This window comes from Acomys minous (genome assembly GCF_964271855.1).
Source record: "Acomys minous genome assembly, chromosome: 10".
NCBI lineage: Eukaryota > Metazoa > Chordata > Mammalia > Rodentia > Muridae > Acomys > Acomys minous.
In genome coordinates, this window is record NC_140491.1 from 114,533,132 (window position 1) to 114,555,820 (window position 22,689).

A 22,689-nucleotide genomic window follows, 5' to 3' on the forward strand; every position below is an offset into this window, starting at 1 on the left:
TCCTGTTCGGTTCCCTCTCTTCAACCACTTCCGATGCCTATTCTATTCCGCTTCTGAGTGAGATTCATGAATCCTCCCTGAGGCCCTTCCTTGTTACCTAGCTTATTTGGCTCTGTGAATTGTAGTGTTTCAAGGAAAACAAACAAACAAACAAACAAACAACAAACTCCAAATATTCTCTATTAAAACAAAAAAAAAAAGGGAAAAATGTAATTCAGGAATGCAGAAAATAAAAAAGTTGATCTGAGATAAAAACATGTTCATTTGAGATATAAAGAAAGCTGTCCAATTTGAGAAAAAAACTGTTAAATGTACCAAATAGTATATAGATATGCATATATAGAATTTGCATATTAAATATTTGTATTTCTTTCACAGAAATATGATTGGTTTTTTTTTTTTCGAGACAGGGTTTCTCTGTGTAGCCTTGGCTGTCCTGGATTCACTTTGTAGACCAGACTGGCCTTGAACTCACAGCAATCCACCTGCTTCTGCCTCTCAAGTGCTGGGATTAGAGGCATGCGCCACTACCTCCCCGGCTCCAGAAATATAATTGTAATACATGATATCATTAGTGTCCTTTTGACTGTAAAAAAATTCACTGTCTTTATTGCCTAAGCGATAAGGTAGAGCAGCTATATTGACACGCTCTTTTTCACATGGTTTTCTACTCTTCTGGGCCTCCATCCCGCTCCACATAAATATAGTAGGAAGAAGAGGTCTTTGGGTACCACAGACATCCAGAAGCAAATTGGTGGCAGCTGTACTGGACTGCATGGTTTTGGACAAGTGTCCTCCTCTAAGACTTGGCTTTCTTGATTGTATCAACACTATATTGCGAGATTATTGTTAAAATAAAAAATCATATTGGTTATTAAATTCCATGGAAGCCACACATGGAAAGCAAAAAAATGTTTTAATTTTCTTGTTATTCATTATTTTTGTCAACTCATGTTCTGCGTTTTTTCCCTCTTCATGGAATCACCTAGGATGAAAATAATTATCTTTGTATGTGGCATTCTAAATATTATATAAATTACAGTGGCAGTAGCTCACCTGTAAAACTTGAGATTCCTAGAGGAAAGACTCTCATTGCCATATTTCTGTGTGAGCCATATTTTCAGCCACACATTCACTATCAATGATCATTTCCTTTATTGTTTTCTTTATTGGAAAAAGTCACATTCTGAGCAAACCCAAATCATTTTTCATTTGGTTTATACCCAGTTTCTCCAGATTTCCCCAAGCTGTCAACTATCTACTAAACGAAGTTAAACTGAATACTAAGTGGGTCAGGATAATTTCCATCAAATATTATTTATTTAGCAATCATATATAGTAGGAAATACAGAGAGTTACAGCATAATAAAAACACAAGAATCATAGGCCATCATGTTAAAAATGTAAAGTTCTGGTTAAATGAAAAGGCAAACGAACTTACAAGTATATGGTACGTAGCTGTGAGTACAATCGCAAGGCAGCTGCAGCAGTCGATGGAGAGAGACAGTCCTGCCTCATGGTGTGGACTCACACACCAATATCTGCAGAGGGACAGCGCATGTGACCTCCAGTCGGACTCCTGCTTACTAGATCCCAATAGGCGCTGTCTTCAGAGAGAGAAAGAGGAAAGAGAGAGCATGGAAGGCCAAAGGCAGAATAGGAGACACATTGGGACTAGTGGAGAGAGGAACAAAAGAGGAGGCGAGGAGTAGACTAAGTGTGCTAGGCAGTGTGACGGCTCCGAGGAGTGTGTTTCCCCAACTCCCCATGCACACACTTAGTCACAGTGCTTTGCAAGTCACATAACCTGCACAATTAGGCTAGCACACATACACTGACCAGTGTGTGTGACCCTTCATTATATTAACCAAGCATAGAGATCAAGGGACCAAAATGGATGTGTTTTCTATGCCATGAAGAGGGCAGTGTTTCAATTTATTCTTCCCTCCGAAGATTCTAGCTTTACTGAAAGACAACCATCGGCTCAATTAGGAACAGTTAGGACTTCCTAGACTCTCAGATTCTCCCTTCAGAGCAAAATATTTTCTAGATGCTGAATATTTCAATTAAAAAAGACATTAAAAGCAGTAGTTACAGTTTCTCCATAAATAGAAATAAAAAGTCCATTTAAAGGGCAAAGGGTACTAGATGAACATTTCTATTAATCTTCTCAATACATTATTATAGATCAATCTTTACTGCTGACATTTAAAACACCCATCACATTGTAATATGATACAATTCAATTATTTAGCTGTGCTCCGCACAAGATTTAGACAACACTAACATCAGGAATCTAATTCACAGAACATTGAGAAGCATTTTATACAGTCCACACACAAATATATCTTAAATTACAATAATGCATACTAAATATGCGTATAGAATATGGCTTACACATTAAAGTAGCTCTAAGTTGTGAGTTATAAAGAGCTCACCGCTTAGGGCCTAAGAGCTTCAGGTCCTGCCCCTCTCTGAAATATTGCTTAGCCTTGTGGAACCTGGGGGAAAGCAAGTGCAGGAAGCAGCTCAGTAGGATGGACAAACCTTCTGCACATCAGTGAATTGACAGTTACTCTTGCCTCTTTTCGCCCAATTTTCACCTTCCACAAAGCTCACAGTCCCTGAAAGGTATGTACAGTGAAAAAGCTACAACATCTAATTGGGCTTGACCGTCCTTGTTAGCTCAAAACAAGAAAAGGCCGTCGGGTCGAGGGAAGGCTTCACACATGCTCAGGCAAAACATGGCAGAGAAACAGAGCCTCTGTGGGCTGCAGTTCATTTCAATTCAGGAAAAGTAAAGTGTCACGTCAAATAATGTTAGCTATACAGGAAAGTGTGGGTTTCCATTTCCATATACTCCTCTGAGCATGAGTGCACACACCTACATCACACACACACACACACACACACACACACACACACACACACACACACACACACACACCACATGTTTATCTCTTATGCCTCAATGCTTCAGCCTGGTAATATATTTTTATATCCTAGTGGAATCAGTATCGCAGAAGGAAAATTCTGTTTTCCCTTCAAGCACCCGTCTCCTGAAACAGCTGACGTTATTTGTTACTGTGGACTACAGCAAACTGTGTCCTGCAATGTGACCACACACAGACAGGTGGTACATTCGTGCCTAAAAGCCACAGGGGTGGTCTCAGGATGGTCCCGCTGGCTCCGGGAGAAGGTGGCACTGTTAGTTTCCCCACTGGAGAAGTGGTGAGGCATTCACCTGATCACCGGCAGCATCTCGTGGCCAGCTGTGCCTCAGATTTCAGGAACAACTTCTGAGCAGCCTTCCTATTCTTTCTCCAAGCACTTAAAAAAGACAGTCTTACCAGACCAGCATTGCAAGAAGACTCAGTTTTCCATTGTTGGTTTTTTGTTTGTTTATTTGTTTGTTTTGTTTTTGTTCGTTTGTTTTTGTAGCAGCACTCCAAGTAACACAGTGCAAGAAGCACACTGAAAAAGGTTTCCTCGTCTTCACAAGTTAAAAGTGATGAAAAATTAAAACTATCTCACTTTTAGCCTTAAAAGATTGCTCTGGCTTGATTGAAGATGAGCGAATTATGGAGGGAAAACAATGGCAGGAACAAGGGCCGGAATGCTGATGGCAGCTCACGGTACTTCTTTGCTCGGTTATTATATTGAAATGTATGCTCTTAGTCCACTAAAATGGCCTGAGCCAGATATAATTTTAAGGACTTTGCATGTTTTTCATGCTACTTTCATTTTCCTGAAATAAAAACCAAACAAAAAAAAATGAGATCAGAGAAGGGGTGGGAAGGTGGGTTGGGTAGATGTTGATTAGAAGATACAAACTTTTCAGTTATTTCACAATAATAAACACAAAGAAATAGTAAATAATAACGTATGGTGTCCTTGAAAATTGCCAAGAGCAGCTTTTCACCTAGCCACCAAAGGATGACAAATGTGGGAGGTTACACATTTAGTACTTAGTTTAATTTAACCGTTCCATGAAGACTTCAAAGCATGTCACATGTGATAAATACAAGTTTGGGCAATTAGAAACAAAGAAGAAAAATTAGAGAATAGTGCTTAGTCTATATAGATGTCACTACTAAGAGACAGTTTCACATAGGACCTGTACACTCTGCCAGGAAGAAAAGATTTACCATGAAGAATACCCGTTGGCTTATCTAAGTTACAATTCCTTCCTAGCTCTGCTTTGCAGGTCTGTGTTTTGCACAGTTTTCAGTTCCAGTCAATAATGTTTTCATATGCTGAAAAGCCATTTCAGCAAACACACCGGTCACTTATATTTCCTACACACATTTTGGGGAAAGGCTCATAAATATTGTAGATCGATACAAGAAATGTTTAGAAAATGATGACCCAAGCAGTTTTCTCTTTCTTTTGTGGCAATATATAGTAAACACTGGCTTGCAAATACCTTACAGGGAAGAATCCTGCTTAATTCTGCACATTCATATCCACCTGAAATGACCAGGACAGTAACAAATGTGCAACCTGTATGCAAAGTGTAGTCGTCATTATAACAGTGACTATCACTGTTAACTATCAAGAGGGGTGTGAGGTGCTGAAGAGCCGCTTGGTGATCTGGTTTTCCAAACTTCAAGTACAAAAAGGAACCATATCCACCATGGGATACTTGACATAACATATACAAGATGTTCACAGCTGGGTGTCTTTACACAAATACTGAAGAATTACCTTAAAAGCCAAATCACATTTAACTCTCAAACTGGCATCTGAAGAAGCAATAACAGCATCTCAAGGGCGTGGCCACGGCACCTTCAGCATTTTCCCTTGACCTGGTTACTAAACCAACATAATACTCCTTATAACACTTGGGATTTGTTTCATATGCATTTTGTAACATTTAAAACATCTGCACTATCTCCACCATCCTCTCTAGTTGTCGGTTCATCCTGTGTCTTTCCAAGATGCATTCTGTTTGAATGGACACTAAGTTTAATATACCAGCTCATTAAAACTTCATATTTCTATAACATCATTTCTAGGTTTATCAATCTGGCAGATAGAAATCAAGTCCCAGAAGCCATTTTTAAAAACAGGCACCATTCTTGTCCACAGATTTCTAGTATACATGATATTTATGTTATTAATAGTTCCTATGCATCACAGAAATGTAATTCTAAATCTTCTCCCATTGTAAAGATTTCTTCTGGAATATTTTAATAAACTCTATAAAGTAAGGCTTATTGAAGTTAATGTATTAAAACTGTAATCTCAGTAAATAAAATTTAGTTGATAAAAAAAGCATATTTTTTAAAGTAGCAGAATATTTAAATTTGAGTCTTTTGTCTCTAAGGCTGTTATATAAACAATTCAGTTTAGAAATTAGGTTTCTTGTCTCAAAGGTAAAATTACCTCTTATGTTTAAAACAACTGAACTCTTAAAGTTTGTTCAGATCTATGGATGTGTGTCAGCATGCTTTTCTTCAGTATTTCCCAAGTCTTCTGCATTCTTGTGAAGATCAAGTTCACCTAAAAACATCAAATAACAAACAGTTAAGACAAAATTGGCTTTTGAAAGAAAAAACCCTAATATTTTGAGGAGATAGAAACTTGTAAAGTATTGAAGGCTGGAATTATCATGGTTCTGTGGTACATTTTCCCAAAGATTGTACATTTTCCTTCCAGCCTGGGGGCTTACAGGGTACAACCATGCATCCTCTCATGACTGTTTAACCTTTGACCTTGCAGCTTAGTCTGCAAACACAGAAATGAAATATATGAGAGAAGCATCTGTTAAATAACACACAGGACTGCATGGTTCTCCTGGATATTTCTTTTACTGAAACTAAGTTTAAACAAATCCTAATGACCAATGTCTTTATCCTTGTGCTTATTAGCTGCTATGAATTTAAAACAAGTTTACAATGATTATGAGAAAATAGTAGCGTTTCAGATAAAGTAATCTGCCAAAACAAATGAGTAGCATTTATAGTCTTAGAGCTTTCTATAAACTGCAGCTTTAATAGACCCTGAAGAAAAGGAAAGCATTAGTGTGGAAACTATTCAAATGCTCCCTAAGATGCTGAAGAGAGCTGATCAAAAATTGAGTAATAAAGTTTCACATAAACATAAAGGGAGAGCCAAGAGCCTCCTGGACCAGTACCAGTGGAACACAGTGTGTAGACTGACCCTTTATCGTGTGAGTGAAGGGACAATTTTTTCGGATACTTCTCACTAAGAGCCTGTCTGGAGACTTCACACCAGCCTGTTGACAGAAGAAGAGCATTTGGCTGTCTTACCAACTCCCAGAAACTTGCGGCTACATTTCCAGCTCCGGTTCCATTCAAATATCTACTCACATGCACACCCCACAGGCATTTGTTCCCATAATGCACTTGAGGAAAATCTCAAGTCTATACAATCTTCTCCTCATGAGCTCACATAGCTCTTCGCTCTCTTGGTAAAATTATATTCCATTCCCAATGTGTCCTAAGCTACATGCTCTCTCTTCCCAGGAAAATTCTCTTCGACTGATGTAGAGGAGGAAGAGGCAATTCTGCATCTCTACTATAGGGATCTCTTGGGTTTGTTGTTGCTGTTCTTTGGTTTAGTTTGGTTTGGTTTGGTTTGGTTTGGCTGTTGTTTTCAAGACAAGGTTTCTCTATGTAGCCCTGGCTGTCCTGGCTTGCTTTGTAGACCAGGGTGACATCAACCTCACAGAGATCCACCTGCTTCTACCTCCCAAGTGCTGGCTGTAGGGATCTCTTTATTGGAATTTTCTTCATAAACACTTTTCTATTTTCAGCAACCTAATATTTCATTTATTTGAATTCAAACTAAAACATTTATAATGGGTTATGAATCCTCTTCAGCATTGTTCCTCACAACTTGGTTTGTTTTTAGACATTTATCATCTTGGAGCCTTGGTTTAAATTCAGATTTAATATCCTGTTATTTAAGGCCAGACTAGGAACTAACAAAACACACTTTACTAGAAAAAGAACAAATGACAGAGACCCAAATGGACTGACTTAAGAGAAAGTAACATAAATATTTATTTCATTTGGAGGGAACTTTTTTTAACAATGGGTAAAGGACACTAAAATGTACCTAATAAAATAATTTTATTTCTAGTGAAATTTTATCAGTCAGGAAAAAATAGAAAAATTAAACAATGAAATAGAAACAATTGAAAAAATAAACCTCAAAATGATGTGCAAATGACATCTAAGAGTAATTCTGTAAGTGAAATTAGAAAAGCAGAAAGTATTGTGACCAAGTCTGTAGTTTTGCACAAAAGTAATTCTTCTTCCAAACCGTGAGGTCCTGGTGTTTTCACACACACAAACACAACATTGCCAAGTGAGCTTACAGAAGCTAGATTTGTCATAAAAATTAAAGACATTGTATATCAAAATCTCATCATTTTAAATTCATTTTCAGATGGAGAAGCCTCTGTAATTAACTTGGGTATGTCATGTGTAAGTCACTTTTAGGCTCATAACTTTGACATCATCCTTTGAGTAATGGATAGTGGTCTACGTAAAAGATCTTATAAACCATCCAGACTCCAAGCTATCAGACTTTTCTAATTTGATCTAAGCCCTCCTCTTAGTCTAATCAAATGTATATTCTTTTCAAAATAAAATCTATAAATAAAATACATATAATAAAAAAGGACTCCACTTACACTGCAATACAAAAGCAGTACAGCAAGGGAGGTTTTGTTTGTTTGTTTGTTTTGTTTTGGGTTTTTGTTTGTTTGTTTTTTGACACAGTGGTAATACATGTGCTTCTTGGGTAATTTTGTGAATGACAAGGACTAACGACAAATATACTATGAAAATACTTATGGTTCCTGGCTATGACAAACAATGCCCCTAGCATTTACATGCAATGTAGCCCACAAATGATATGCATAATACTCTCAGTTAAAAGCTAAGCAAAATAATCCTCCATAAGATTCGTGCACATAATAACTTCAGGTTAAAATATTTTCCTCTGTAAAGTACCCTGCATGGGTAGAGAAAGCAAATTTTCAGCAGCCATAGGTTATTAAATGATCATTCCAGTGCAAGGGTCGGCATTGTACCTTGAGATGTTGGCCGGAGAAGTTCTTAAATAATTCAGGTGATTGTCACTGCTGTTGGTTTCCCACCAGAACTAGACTGTAAGACCTCACTGATGAAGATGGAACGCAGTCTTGTTGTAGGGTGGGAAAGACAACCTGTAACTGAGATGGTAGCTCTTTCTTTAATGGGCAGTGTTCATAGTACCAATAGACTCTGCACAGGCTGATGGTGAAAAAAAAACCAAACCATCAATAATCTATGCCTTGTCCATACGGCGGTAGCTTTGCAGGCATGCAGCATAAAAGAGGGCTTAGGGGACATGAGGGATTGGCTAGTGTGTGGCTGAGCTACTGGTGAGCACGTCCTCCACGCACGGTGTCTGACACTTCGAGACAGTGAACATGCCCTTGAAGCCTCTGGGACACTAGCGATGTCAGGAACATGGACATATGCTGAGGAAAGTTTTAGGCCAGGGAAGTCAGTGGAGCCAGTCCCAAAGGGAAGCCATATTCCCAAGGGTACAAAAAACAGGGTGTTCCACATTTAAATGTGTGCCTCAGATGCCAGATACGGAGCTATAGAATTTTGATTTTTTTTTCTGATGGATTTTGGTCTTGCTTTGGTCTTAGCCTTCGTTTTTTAAGTCCTTAATTCCACAAAAAAATTTTGTTTGGAATGGCAATATTTACTCCATTCCATTATATATTGGAAGCACGTAAGCTTCTTTTTAAATGTTAGAGAAACTAATGGTCAAGTTTGTCCTGACTCTTTAAGGAGCCATCCACCCATGGGCTGAACATCTGGAGCCCCCAACAAAAAATCTTTCTTCTCTGAAATTATTTTCTCTGGCATTTTGTCACAGAGACAAGGAACCGGACTAACAGAATTACCTCATTTCACAAAGTGTTATGGAAGTTTCCAGTCAATAAATTGCTAATTGCTCTTACCATTGAGCTCTGGGGGGCAGCCAGGAGCACTGGCAACAGCCTGTAACATCTGAGGGTTCATGAGATTCCTTTGACCAACAACTCAAGAAGAGGTAATCCTTTCCCAGGTGTGGGTTGTTAATTTATTATTTATATAGTATTCTGCCAGCACATATGCCTTCCTACCAGAAGAGGGAGTCAGATCTCATTATAGATGGTTGTGAGTCACCATGTAAGTTGCTGGGGAATTGAACTCAGGACCTTTGGAAGAACAGACAATGCACTTAACCTCTGAGCCATCTCTCTAGTCCTGAGCTGTGGGGTTTTATTTGTTAACACGTGGTATCTAGTTGGGGCATTGTCCCTGTGCCTCCATTTAAACTTTTTTTAAAACTATGTGTTTACATACATGTTTTTGGAACCTTCCACAGTAGTAGGTTTCCATCCGGCTTTTCCCAGGACTTCAGTGTTAGTTATTCCACTCACGTCCTCCTCTACACACCTTTGCATTTGATCCTCCCTGTTCCATTCGCCCCCTTTCTTGCTTTTATCATGGTGCTCTATCTCCCCTCCTTGGAAAGATCCTCCGGTTCTCATGACCTCTTATCAGTTTCCTAACCTCTATGGGTATTTCACATGCTAGCATCCACAGATGAGGGAAAGCACGTGATGTCTGTCTTGATGGGTCTGGTTTACTTCACTCACAATGATTGCTTCCAGTTCCATCCATTTACCTGCAAGTCTCATAATTTAATTTTTCTTAACAGTGGAATAATACCTCTTTGTGTAAATGTACCATTCATCAGTGGAGGGACACCTACACTGTTACCGCTACCTGGATATTGGGATAGAGCAGCGAGGGACATGGGTGAGCAAGTATCTCTGTAATAGGATGTAGAGTCCTTTGGGAAGACGTCCAACTGTTGTATTTCGAGGAACCTCCACACTGATATTCATAATGGCTGCATGAGTTTACACTCTCATAGTAGCTATATATATGAATCCACAGAAATTGTGATAGTGTGAAAAAACTTGTATGAGCTCAAGCAAGAAAAATATCCCAGCATGAGGAGACGAGAGGTTGACATGAAGTCCCACCCTGAGCCCGGGTGTTTTGGGGATTTGATATCAGCTGAAAAAAAAATGTCAATTTTCTTTAAGGGTGTGACCCCTGGTGGGTCAGCCATGTTCCGGAGAAGATTCCACACCCAAGAAGGTTTGGGCAACACATATTGGGATGGGTGTTTAATTTTTGTAGGAATAAAATGATAGATATGTTAGAGTCTGAACAATGTTCTAATTTTAAAAAATCTTTTCTTTACCTTTTATAGGTAGAACAGTAGTTCATGTCACTGGCTTTAGGTACATTCATCCAAACGAGTTTCAGGAATTGAACTTGGAAATGATAATGTGTACTTCATAAAACATTTTGTCTGTGCTGTAAGTACTCGAACTGACTTTTCTATTTAAGTTTCAGTTAGGCAAATAAACAGAAACCTTCCATTGTTCTTTAATAAAAATATCCCCAATTGTATCAATATAGTAATCTACTTATGTGCCTGAATAGAGACTGGTGAATATACCAAACTTGGTTTTGTAACAGACGATCCTGAAAAATAAAATCACATGCCATTCTAAGTAGGAGCTATGGAACCACACTCTCCTGTACGTGGAGAATGGCTGGAAATGTAGGGAAGACATAGAAATCCCATCCTTATAGTGAGAGGCATAGCAGAATCATGCAAACATAAACATAGTTTCTTAATACATGTTTGTTGCCATTTTTATTAATTTTAAAAGTAAAAGAAAAATGATAGTTTTGAGTTTAGTGTGGCACTTCATAACACCACAGTGTTACTACCATAAGAACTGTTTCTCAAATTGCTGTACTTAAACAATGTCAGAATGTAAAATCCAATGATACATTCACATCTGCAACCTTACTATGGCATTTAGTTTTCCATAGAGTTCTGGGTTCGTATATTTTAAAGTTTATATGTATATATTTTATTTAAATTTATATTATAAATGATAATTATTATTAATAATTAAAATGAATGTATTTATGTTATATATATTTAGTTGGGGCAGGGGCTTGTGGAGGTCACAAGACAACTTAGAAGAGATAGGTTTTTCCTTCCTCTCTGTGGGTTCTAAGGATCAAACTCCAGCTATCAGGCTTTGTACTCAAATGCTTTTACCCACAGTCATCTGACCAGCCCTGGGTTCATGTATTTTACGTGCAGCTCCCAGATAGGTATACTATTGATACAGTTAAATTTTAAACTCAGAAGTATTAAGAGGGCTTAATACATGGTAGCCTTTCTATCTTAAGTTCTTGATGAAATCTATATATGCTTTAAAACATGTCAATGTATCTTTGTTAAATTATCAGTCATTTAAGAAGAGCCACAAAAACACAAAGTGTAGGAATGACATGTTAGCATTAGTACTCACAGTAACAAGGACAGATCACAGAGAATATTCTCTGCATGCAATTGCTGGGGCTGTATTCAAATGTTAATTGCTTGACCCCCAAGATCCTTACAAGTAAATTCTCACAGGTATCCAAAATGATGTGGTGTAAAGCTTGCCTCCCAAATTATTCCTGATTGGCTAAATAAAGTTGCCTACATCTGGGTTGTGCAGGAGAGAGGTAGGCAGAGTCAAGGTTCCTAGGCTTGGGGGTGGCAGAAGGAAAAACCACGGAGAGACAGAGGAAGAAGGAAGAAGGAGCAAGCCTCCATGGTTTAGCGTGAACCAGGAGCATGAGGCCAAGAGCCACTGGCTCTGAGGACTGGCCTGATGGAGCAGGAACAGCCCAAGTAGAACACGTGCAAGTATTTGTGGGATTTTTGGGTGGGAAATAGGCAAGATAGCTGGGTTAATATCTGCCTAGTCTGAGTTATTTAAGATCTAACAAATCTCTGAGTCTTTTATGAACAAAATAATGGGTTAAGGAATAACTGCCACTGTATTAATAACCAGCTTTAATTAATATTAATAGAATAAGCTATTCCACAACATCCAAGTATATGCTTAGCAAGGCACACTTCTTTTGTCCTTTAAACTGTTTTTCATTTTATTTTTTAATATATTTTATTAATTTATTCATATTACATCTAAATTGTTATCCCATCCCTTGTATCCTCCTATTCTTCCCTCCCTCCCATTTTCCCCTTACTACCCTCCTCTATGGTAGTAAGGGGAAATCTCTTCTTGGTAACCTGCTATTCTTCCTCTGAGTGCCACCAGGCCTCCCCATCCAGCGGACATGGTCAAATATGGGGCACCAGAGTTTGTGTGAAAATGGATAAAGAAACTGTGGTACATTTACACTATGTACACTCAGCTATTTTTTTTTAAAAAGGAATTTCTGAAATTTGTGGACAAATGGATTGAACTAGAAATTATCATAATGAGTGAGTTAACCCAGAAGCAGAAAGAGTCAAATGGCATATATTCACTTATATCTGGACACTAGCCCAAGGGATATGTCCCATGAAAGTCTTCACTTACCAGGAAAGTGGGACAGAGGGGAGGACATCCTATGGGGACTCTAGGTGAGAGAAGCATGGGAGAATGGGGAAATAGAAGGATCCAGAGGGTCCTAGAAACTTACAAGAAGAACATTAAGATGGGCAGATCTGGGCCCAGGGGTTCTGCTCAAACTATGGCACCAGCCAAGGACAATACATGCACCAAACTTCGAACCCCAACCCAGATCTACCCAATGGGCAAGACATTCTCCACAGTTGAGTGGAAGGCACATTTCTTAAACCATTTAATCATCAATTTCATTTTACGCAGGGTCTTATCCATGTATGGGGCACATCTGCGCCTTCCACTCCAGAGCTACCTGCTGCTTCACAAACCTGAAGATGTCGCTCTCATAGGCTTACTCCCTGACCCAAGGGGGTAAATTTACACTAATTTGAAAGAGGAAAAAAATTGTTAGCAGTCTGGAAAACATAATTATAAAGCTTCAAGATGAGAACTATGAAGTACAAGTGATAGTTTCTATTTCCATGCTAAGAAAATCTAAAAGATTTCAAAATCAGTTCTCTGGGGAGGGGGTGGTGGAGCAGTTTGTAAGCAAGAAACATGAACAATGTTTTACTACAACAAAAACAATGAAACCAGAAACGAACAAACAAATAAAAATCCAGAATTCTTTTTTCATTAATGCCGCTGGCTGTAAATGCTGTAGGAGATTAGCTAAGAAGAACTCAACAAAACAAAACAAAACAAAACAAAACAAAAACAAAACAAAATCCAAGCCCTACACAAGTCCTGTGCCCTTGAAAATTTCAAAGTAAGGAGATACTGATGTGTGTGGAGAAGAAATCACAAGACTTGGGCCTCCAAGAGAAGTAAGTTATTAATATTAAAATCCATAATCTGAGGTTCTCTATGCTCGAGAAATAAAAATGAGTAAGCGCTGTCATTGGTTTTAACAAATTCTCCAGCGCTCCACTCAGACCCATCACCTCCACCAGATCTCAGTGATGTGGAGCTTTACAGAGTGCTCTCTTTGCAGGACTAGCCTCAGCGGGAGGAAGGCCTTGTCTGTCTCTAACCTGGACACCTTTTAGTGCTAATGGTCAACAAGTAAATGGTGATTACATTGGACTTTCCAAACTTAGGAGGATAAGACTCACAAAATTGTGTGCCAGGTGTGGTGATGCATACCTTTAATCCCAGCACTCGGGAGGCAGAGGCAGGCAGATTACTGTGAGTTTGAGGCCAGCCCAGAACAGCCAAAGCTACACACAGAGAAACCCTGTGTCAAAAAAAAAAAAAAAAAAAAAAAAAAAAAAAGCCAATTGTGTGCATTACCTATTTTTCCCAAATGTCAAGGTTGTTTGTTTTTTTCTCCTTATCCTCCCCCTTCTTTCATTTATCTCATGAAAGCTAAAATTACTTACAGTTGTTATTAGGCTGGGGTATACAATTGTCAACAAATGTGTATCAGACATGGAAGAAAAAATTCAGCAACTCCTGGTAGGAGGCGTGACCTAAACTCTAGCAGCTACCAGATAGACTTCACGCTGTTCCGTAAGTACTTGCTTGACAGACTCACACATGAATCTACAGGATATCTCCCTAATTTTTTTTTCAGCAGTTGCTTATATTAACTTTGTTTTACATCTTCACATCTCAGAAGGCTTACTGGGTTGGTACCTGTATGTGTGAGTCCTCAGATCAGCCAAGGGAGAAGTTAGTTCTATTCACCCAGCTACCTTCGCACCTAGGACAAAAAAGACATGCTGCTTCCATGGCATCTCTCCCATGCCATCTATTGGTCTCCTGTGCGTGTATTCTTATCAAAGCTTACTGGCTGTGAGGAGGCGTTATTTGGAAGGATACTTGAAGAGTCCCATCCACCAACTATAGTTTTGGATAGAAATGGTGGAAGGAATTGTTTTCCTTGCTTTCATGCAAGTTGTTCCCATTGCAACACATTTGTTGTAGATTCATGCTTTAAAAAGCAAAAGCACGAAGTAGTTTGTTGCTCCATAGTGATGGAAGCTGTGGCCTCCACCCACTCCTGCAACAGGGTTGCTCTCATGATACAAGCTACATGATTTAAAATAAATTGTGGGTGCTGGTTTCACTATCTCACTGTGAAACTGACACCAAGCTTATTGTCTTAGTCTTTGTGGCTTTTATTTAACAGTGTATCTACTCGTCTCTCAGTTTTTTCATCCTTGTATTTTATATCGACTTAGCCAAGCACAGAGGTGATGTGGGACGCAAGACCCTACTAAGTAAATCCTATCTCCAGAGTGGTAAGCAGACATCTGTGGCCCTGTATGTCTCAGTACTTCTTACAGAAAACTCTAGATAGCAATAAAAATTAATCCAAACCCCTTGTCTTCAACCGCTCCCCCAAAATCATGTATCACCAGTTAAAGAAAGGGCCCAGCTTACTGTTTTGATTTTGTTAGTTTTTGTTGTTGCTGTTACTGTCAGACTGGACACTGGCCTTAGGGCTTGGTGCACAGTAGAAAAGTGTTCCACTGATGAAGGTTTGGAGAGAGCTTTGTTGGTTTCATCAGGCCAACTTTGCCTATGTTTTGTAGGCCAAGCTGGGTTTTGCATTTAAGATTCTCTTGCGTCAGCTCCAGAGTAGCTGGAAATACAGGCCTGCACTGTCCACAATCCAGCCTTAGTCTATGTTCTGTTGTGGAGTCAGAGTCACAGTGCATAGTCCTGGCTATCCTGGAATGTGCTGTGTAGAGCAGGCTAGACTCATAGACAGAGTCACACTGCATAGTCCTGGCTATCCTGGAATGTGCTGTGTAGAGCAGGCTGGACTCACAGAGTTCAGTCTTTCCATGATTCAGGTGCTAGCATTAAAAGCACAAACCACTATGCCTGGCTTATTTATGTCTTAGAAATGACCTTGTAATCCAGGAGGTGGTGGCATATGCCTCTTATCCCAGCCCTTAGGAGGCAGATACAAGAGGACATCTGTGAGTTCCAGGACAGCCTGATCTACAGAGAGAGTTCCATGACAGTCAGCACTACACAGAAAGATCCTCTTTCAACCACTACCACCATCACCCACACCACCACTACCAATAGCAGCAGCAGTAGTAACAGCAGCAGCAACAACAACAACACAACAAAGACAAGTCATTGTGATAAAGTTGCATACTCAGATTCATGAAGGTTTTCTCCATCTCCCTTTGAAGATTTATGAACTCAACTTCACTTGGGAAGAAACTATAGATTTTCCCCTTGCTTTTTATAATTGGAGATTATAAGCTTATATAATGATTTAGAGAAGTAACAAAACACAGAAATTAAATGTATATTAGAAAAATCCACAGTACAGTTATGAATCTTTCTGTATGATCTCTGGGAACTTCTCAATTCTCGCAGTTAATGTGAAAAAGCTTATTGATAAAATTATGAATAACTTTCAAGAAAGTGAAATCAGGGTAGCTGAACTGTTTGTTGTATATAAAATTATACCTGTAGTTTAAGAGATTAAAACATAGGTGGTAATTTTTCTGAATTTAATTTTATAAGCTATTTTCTTGATTACAAAGCATCCCTTTAGAGTGACCAGGTCTACAGAAACCCAGTGAGAGTGCAAACTTGTACAACCACCTTGGAAATCAATCTGGAGCTTTCTCAGAAGTTGGGAATAGCGCTACCTCAAGATCTAGCAATACCACTCCTGGGCATATACCCAAAAGATGCTCCACCATGTTCATATCAGTTTTATTTGTAATATGCAGAAACTGGAAACAACCTAGATTATCACTCAACCAAAGAATGGATAAAGAAACTGTGGTATGTTTACAAAGTGGGATACTACTCAGCTATTAAAAACAAGGAAATCATGAAATTTGTAGGCAAATGACAGAATTAGAAAAGATCATCCTGAGTGAAGTAACCCAAACCCACAAAGACATGCATGGTATGTACTCACATATAAAAGGATATTAGCCATAGTACAGGATAACCGTACTGCAATTCTCAGGTCCAAAGAAGCTAAATAACAAGGAAGACACAAGGGATGATGCTTAAATCGCACTCAGGAGAAATAGAATGGAAAATGGAAGCAGTTGTAGAGAGCAAACAAGGTAGGAGAGAGAGCTCAGAGAAAAAGAGGGTGAAGATCAGACCTGAGGAGAGCAGGAGTAGGAGGACAGAGGCCCTACAAAGAGAAGAGAAACTGGGGGGGGTGGGGCAGGAGCATCTCTGTGACAAACTGGAGACCTAAGACAGGGTACACTTCTGGGAGGAGATAGGGGTGACTCTGGCTGAGATTCCTAGTAGCAGGAGTCATGGGAACTGAAGAGGCCACCCTCTAACTAGACAGGACTCCTAGTTGAAGGAGGGGAACACCAACCCACTCACAAAAACTTCCACCCAAAATTTACCCTGCCTACAAGACGTGCAGGGATAAAGATAGAGCAGAGATTTGTAGGATGTTCAACCAATGCCTGGCCCAACCTGAGACCCAACGCATGGAAGAGAGTCAACCCCTGATACTACTAAGGATGCTCTGCTATGCCTAGCACAGCTGTCCTCTGAGAGGCTCTATCCAGCAACAGACTGAAACAGATGCCGAGACTCACAGCTAAACATTGCACTGAGCGCAGAGAGCCTTGTGGAAGAGTTGGGGGAATGAATAGAAGGGAGGGGACAGGAGCCCCACAAGAGGAGCAACAGAGCCAACGACCAGGTCCCAGGGTGGCTTGCAGAGACTGAAGAACCAATCAAGGACCGTGCTTGCACTGGACCTAGGCTCCCTACACAGATGTAGCCAATGGGGAGTTCAGTCTTCATCCCAGGAAGCTGTCTCTGACATGGACTCAGTGGCCTGCTTTTAGATCACTTCCCCCTGGCTCGGCTGCCTTGCTAGGCCACAGGGGAAGAGGACGGGCTCAGTCCTGATGCAACTTGATGTGTTGGTGGGAGGGGCTCTCCTTTTTTAGGAGTAGGGGAGGGGGGGATACAGGAAGAGAGAGGGAGGGTGGGACCAGGAGGAGAGGAGGGAGGGGGCTACAATCATGATGAAAAGTGAATAAATAAATAAATTAATTAATTAATTTAGAAAAACAAAAAATAAAAATAAAACCCCTTTTCTTCTTCTCTGGGGATATTTACGTTTGGGGAAGGAAAGAATCCTCAATTCCTTAAAAAGTTAATTTAAACTAATTAATTTACGTCTTTACACATTAGAACTGTTACCATGGGTGTTACCTAAAGCAATTCTACTCCTTCACTCTGTTTTAGACAGCTGCATGGATCTGAGAGGCACTTGGGAAAAAGCTGCATGGATGAAAATCAAGGAGGGGTTCTGGAGATGACTTTGTACTGAGACCAAGTTGGTGCACAGCAACCCATTCGACTGGTGAATGGAGCTGCCCCATGGTGCCCTTTGTCGTGGGGTAAGCACCACCAGGACTATTTTCCTGCAGAACACTTCAAGGGAGCCTTTGCTTAAGCTCTACAAATAGTCTTGAGGTATAGCAAGGCCACAAGAGTAAGTATTACAGTAAAGAACACAGACCACTACATGCTTCTCACACGCTGGCTTATTCGATATTTATCACAGCTATTAAACAGATACATTAGGAATGATCACCACTGTATAATTTATGAAGCCACAGCTCAGAGATGCTATTGTTCAAAAATGTAACTAGTAATGACAACAGCAAAGTTGAAAAATTCTGTTGCAGGATTTCAGATTTTAACCCTGTATTGTGTGACCTCCCTGGTTATAATTTAATTTCTGTGATGCTTCTGTGTTTCTTTAGTATGCAGAGGTATCTTAGTTTAGGATTCAATCTGATTCTATGATATGGTCAATTTTCTCCCTTCATGGGGCAGAATTACATCATACATTAAAAATACAACTCTTTGAAGGATTGTAACTCTACCACTATTCTTAGCTAATTACTTCTTATGGTACTTCTACCCCTCTGGTACAACTAAGTATTAAGTTAGTTAAGTATTAAGTATTAAGTCAGAGAGTATTAGCAAAACACTTGCTAAAAACAAATAGGAGAGTCCTGACTCCTGCAAGTTGTCCTCTGACCTCTGCACGCTCTGTCACCTGCAGCCACACACGTTACACACACACACACACACACACACAGAGAGAGAGAGAGAGAGAGAGAGAGAGAGAGAGAGAGAGAGAGAGAGAGAGAGAGAGTAAATGCAATTAAACTATTTTAAGGGATTTTTTCTGGGAGGAAAATCAGACTGGCTAATCTTAAGCTAAGTTCTGTGGCAACAGATTTACAATGCAACCCAGTGTGTTAAGCCACGTTATCCTGACCATCCCTTCTCATTAGACTATAAACTACAAACATCACTCGTGTGATACTTATCTCATAATTTTTATGAATCATTCAATGGTAGATATTATTAAAGCATTTTTCAGGAAAAATGTTAGAATTTATATAAAAGATAAATTTTTAAAAATTGTGCTTCCTTTCAGAAATGTTAAAAAACACACATTTGAAGCAAAACTGCCTTGGTAGCCTTACAGAAGACACGACAAAGACACTGATAAGTTGCTCAGAGCACATTTATTGGCACTCACTGTGTCATCTTAGCAAAGAGAGGTGCCACAAAACACTATCTGCACCAATAGTTGAAGGCTAAAGGTGATGTGGTAACCACCGGTGGATCTATTCCATGCCAGCCAAGCCAGATCAATCAAGAAATTTGCAGCTGTTATGTCTGAGGTTTCTGATGTCAACTTAGCAATCTGCAAAAGTGGATCCCCTTTCTCACTCAGGCCCAGGTAGACGTCCAGCAAGAATATCAAAATTGCCGAATCTTTTGATCAAATGAGAGCTGTCACAGGTAGCTTTACCTAAACATAGTTACCGACGAAAAAACTTACGCTGCTCCTGTAGAATTGGTTTTGGTTCTGAAAAAGAAGGGTGCTAATTTTAACAATCTTGAGAAAGTGTGAGGAATTATGAAAAAATAACCTGGGATTAGTTCTTTTAGACTAGTCATGTTTGTATAAACTACTGTAGTAGACATAAAAAAAAAACCCATACTATCAGTAGTTTTGTAATTTTCGGCATATTTCGCTTTTGCTATTGGAACTGTTTTATGATTAATATTTGTCAGTGATAATTCTCAGATGATGTGAGAAGAATAAGTTTAATCAGTTGTTGCTTAAGTTGCTACTTTTGGAATGGAATGAAAGGCTATCTGGAAGCACATTAGTCCAGTGGTGGCGCACGCCTTTCAGCCCGGCAGAGGGAGGCAGATCTCTGGATTCGAGGCCAGCCTGGTCTACATAGTGAGTTCCAGGACAGCCAGGGATACACAGAGAAATGTTGTCTCTAAAAATAAAAACAAAAACTTTAATCCCAGCACTTGGGAGGCAGAGGCAGGTGGATCTCTGTGAGTTCGAGGCCAGCCTGGACTACAGAATAATTCCAGGACAGTCAAGGCTACACAGAGAAACCCTGTCTCAGAAAACCAAAACCAAAACAAAACAACAACAACAACAACAAAAAAACCAAAAAACACAAACAAAAGAAAACCCACACAAAAAAACCCATACAAAAACAACAACAACAAAAAGGGAAAAAACAACAAAGAAAGAAAGACAGTAGTCTTATATATTTGACTTGGGATTCACCTTAAAAATGAGATGCGTAAGAACATGCCTATTTTTTATTATATGAAAATGCCTTTTCCCACTGATCCTACCTAATTCATAAACAACAATGGCAAACTTAAATTCCTCTTAGGAGTCCAAAGCTCTGGGAACTGATGCTATTATATGGGTTTTAACATGACTTTCAGTAGGCTATTTAGAGACAGAGATAGAGAACCCACTTTTTTTTTTTTTTCATCATAGTGTGTTTTTATAGAGCCCTGTTTTGGCCCGTGACTATCATAATGTTTTCAGTTACCCACTCTGCCTAATTTACATATTAAAATGTATAATGAAGGGCTAGAGTGATGGCTCAGTTTTTACATGCACTGGTTGCTCTTCTGGATGACCCGCGTTCAACATCTTGCACTCACATGGTGGCTCTGTAGTTCCAGTTCCAGAAGATGCAAGGGCCACTTCTGGCCTCCAAAACCACCAGACAGACATGCAGTGCACAGGCAGACATGCAGTGCACAGGCATACAGGCAGTGAAAATACATGTAAGCATTAATTCAAAATGCCTGCTAAGTGTGGGCCCATTGGATAAAGTGTAGTACATAAAGGATCAGGAGGTGGGTGTGCTCTCAGGGATGCTCTCGTGGTACTGGAGCATATTGCCTGCAGATGGAGGGGAATGACTGCACACCTAAAAACGTAGGGTTTAGTTAGTGACCAGTTTGGATATCAAGTACCCATGAAAAGGCTGTACTGACTGCAGATGGGCATTTGAGAAGGCATTGGCTCACAAAGGCTCTTCTCATGCCATACATGGATCAATGCACTGAGAGCATTCAGTAAGTTATCAGACCCTACTCTAGCCCTCTCATCAATCACTGCTGAATGGCAGCGAGGCCTTGATGGAAGCAGGGTTTTTGTTTTGTTAGATGAATTAAAATTGAGGCCAGAACTAGACTGCTCTCATCAATAGGGAATGTTGCCTTCTATAAAGAAGAAGTCTACATACACCAATTCTAGTCAGTTATGGTCAGCTCCCTAAGAGAAGGCTGGATGAACATGTCCTTTTAAGCGGTGTTTTAACTACTAACTCACTTTATTACAGCGGGCCTCACACTCTGGAACCAAAGAATTTCCCTGCCCAGGATTAGCAGGGTGTTCTGTGGATCTGAAGAGGGGCTTGGATGTGAGGAGTGATGAGACGGTGCTGAGACCTGAGAGATTCCCAGACAGCTTCAGTGAACATTGGATCGCCTTCATCCCATCATCCCATCTCAATGCAGCTATGAGAAAGAAGCTCTCTCTTCAGGGTACCATAGGTTGTCAGTGGTCCACAGTAGATTAACATGGCCATATGGACTGATAGTCACTGAGATTCATAAGATGGTTTTTGTTTGTTTGTTTGTTTTGTTTTTTGCAGGAGATCATGTTTTTATTTTTTTATTATGAAAAACATATGAGTTATATGAATAATGCAAGAGAATTATACATATCACTATAGAATACGTATAAATAATTATGATACAGTATATGCCATATGTGGCAGCTTAATTGAGAATGGCCCTCTTAGGGTCATATAATTGGTCCCCAGTTGGTGGAACTGTTTGGGAAGGATTAGGAAGTGTGGCCTTCTTGGAGGGGATGTGTGCCTGGGGTGAGCTTTGAAGTTTCAAAACCCCACACCATTCTTAGCACCCTGTCTTGTCCATGCTTGTGGATCAAGATATGCGTTTTCAGCTGTTCTTTTGCCCCACCATTGTGGACTTCTGCAATTATAAGCCAAATCAAACACGCTTTCTTTTGTACGTTATCTCAGTCATAGTGTTTGATCATAGAAATAGGAAAATAACTGGCAGCATACAAATATGTATATACGTTATTTACATACATACACTCTACGTACATACATGTGTATATGTCATCATATAATTCTGCACTCTACATTCTCCCTAGTATCACCAAAGGTGCCAGAAAGGAGGCTACTGTTTGTCATCTAGAAGGAAAATGGGAGTTTAGATTAAGTAATGATTTTGACTGCATTAACATTCTGAAAACTAAAAGATGAAGGCTATAACCAGTATGCATGCAAGAAATTGGACAAGAAAAGGTTGGATTCAGGATGTGTTTGAAAGGATAACAGATAGGATTTGGTACCAGGGTGAATGTAGAATATCATAATTTTTGAAGTCATATTGCACACACACACACACACACACACACACACACACACACACACACATACACATATATATATAACATACACACATATGTATGGTATTTCTATATTATGATTATATTTACCATATATACATTTTATAAATGTACATACAAATTCTCCTCTTAAACATCTAAAATCTGTGTGAATACAAGCCTCCCTCTTCAGTTTTCACAGATTACAGACAGTCCTTCTTAGTCTAAATTTTCATCTTTCTCCTAATGGCAGACACAGCCTCCTTTCTGATCCCTAGTGATATTTTACATCCCAGACAAAATACTGTTTTCTTCTGTGTAGTCAGAGAAATACTTTTAAATGCTAGTTGAAATTACTTGTGTTCTGAGAGAGAACCCTACATGTGGCTTTCCTCTTTGAGGCCCAAACAAATGA

The 22,689-nt window shown here is 39.5% G+C and overlaps 1 protein-coding gene across 6 annotated transcripts in view; it reads right to left on the reverse strand.

Moving 5' to 3' along the window:
• Positions 1-1,292: 1,292 nt before the first annotated feature.
• PDE1A (phosphodiesterase 1A) overlaps positions 1,293-22,689 on the reverse strand; it is a 278,238-nt gene continuing 256,841 nt past the window's right edge. For all 6 annotated transcript variants that reach the window (XM_084800179.1, XM_084800178.1, XM_084800177.1 and 3 more), the window contains 2 exons: positions 5,389-5,505; positions 1,293-3,748 (listed from right to left, as the gene is read on the reverse strand). In XM_084800179.1, the coding sequence (XP_084656305.1) occupies positions 5,432-5,505 (74 nt within the window). In that variant the 3' untranslated portion in view covers positions 1,293-3,748; positions 5,389-5,431. The remainder of the gene's footprint in view (positions 3,749-5,388; positions 5,506-22,689) is intronic.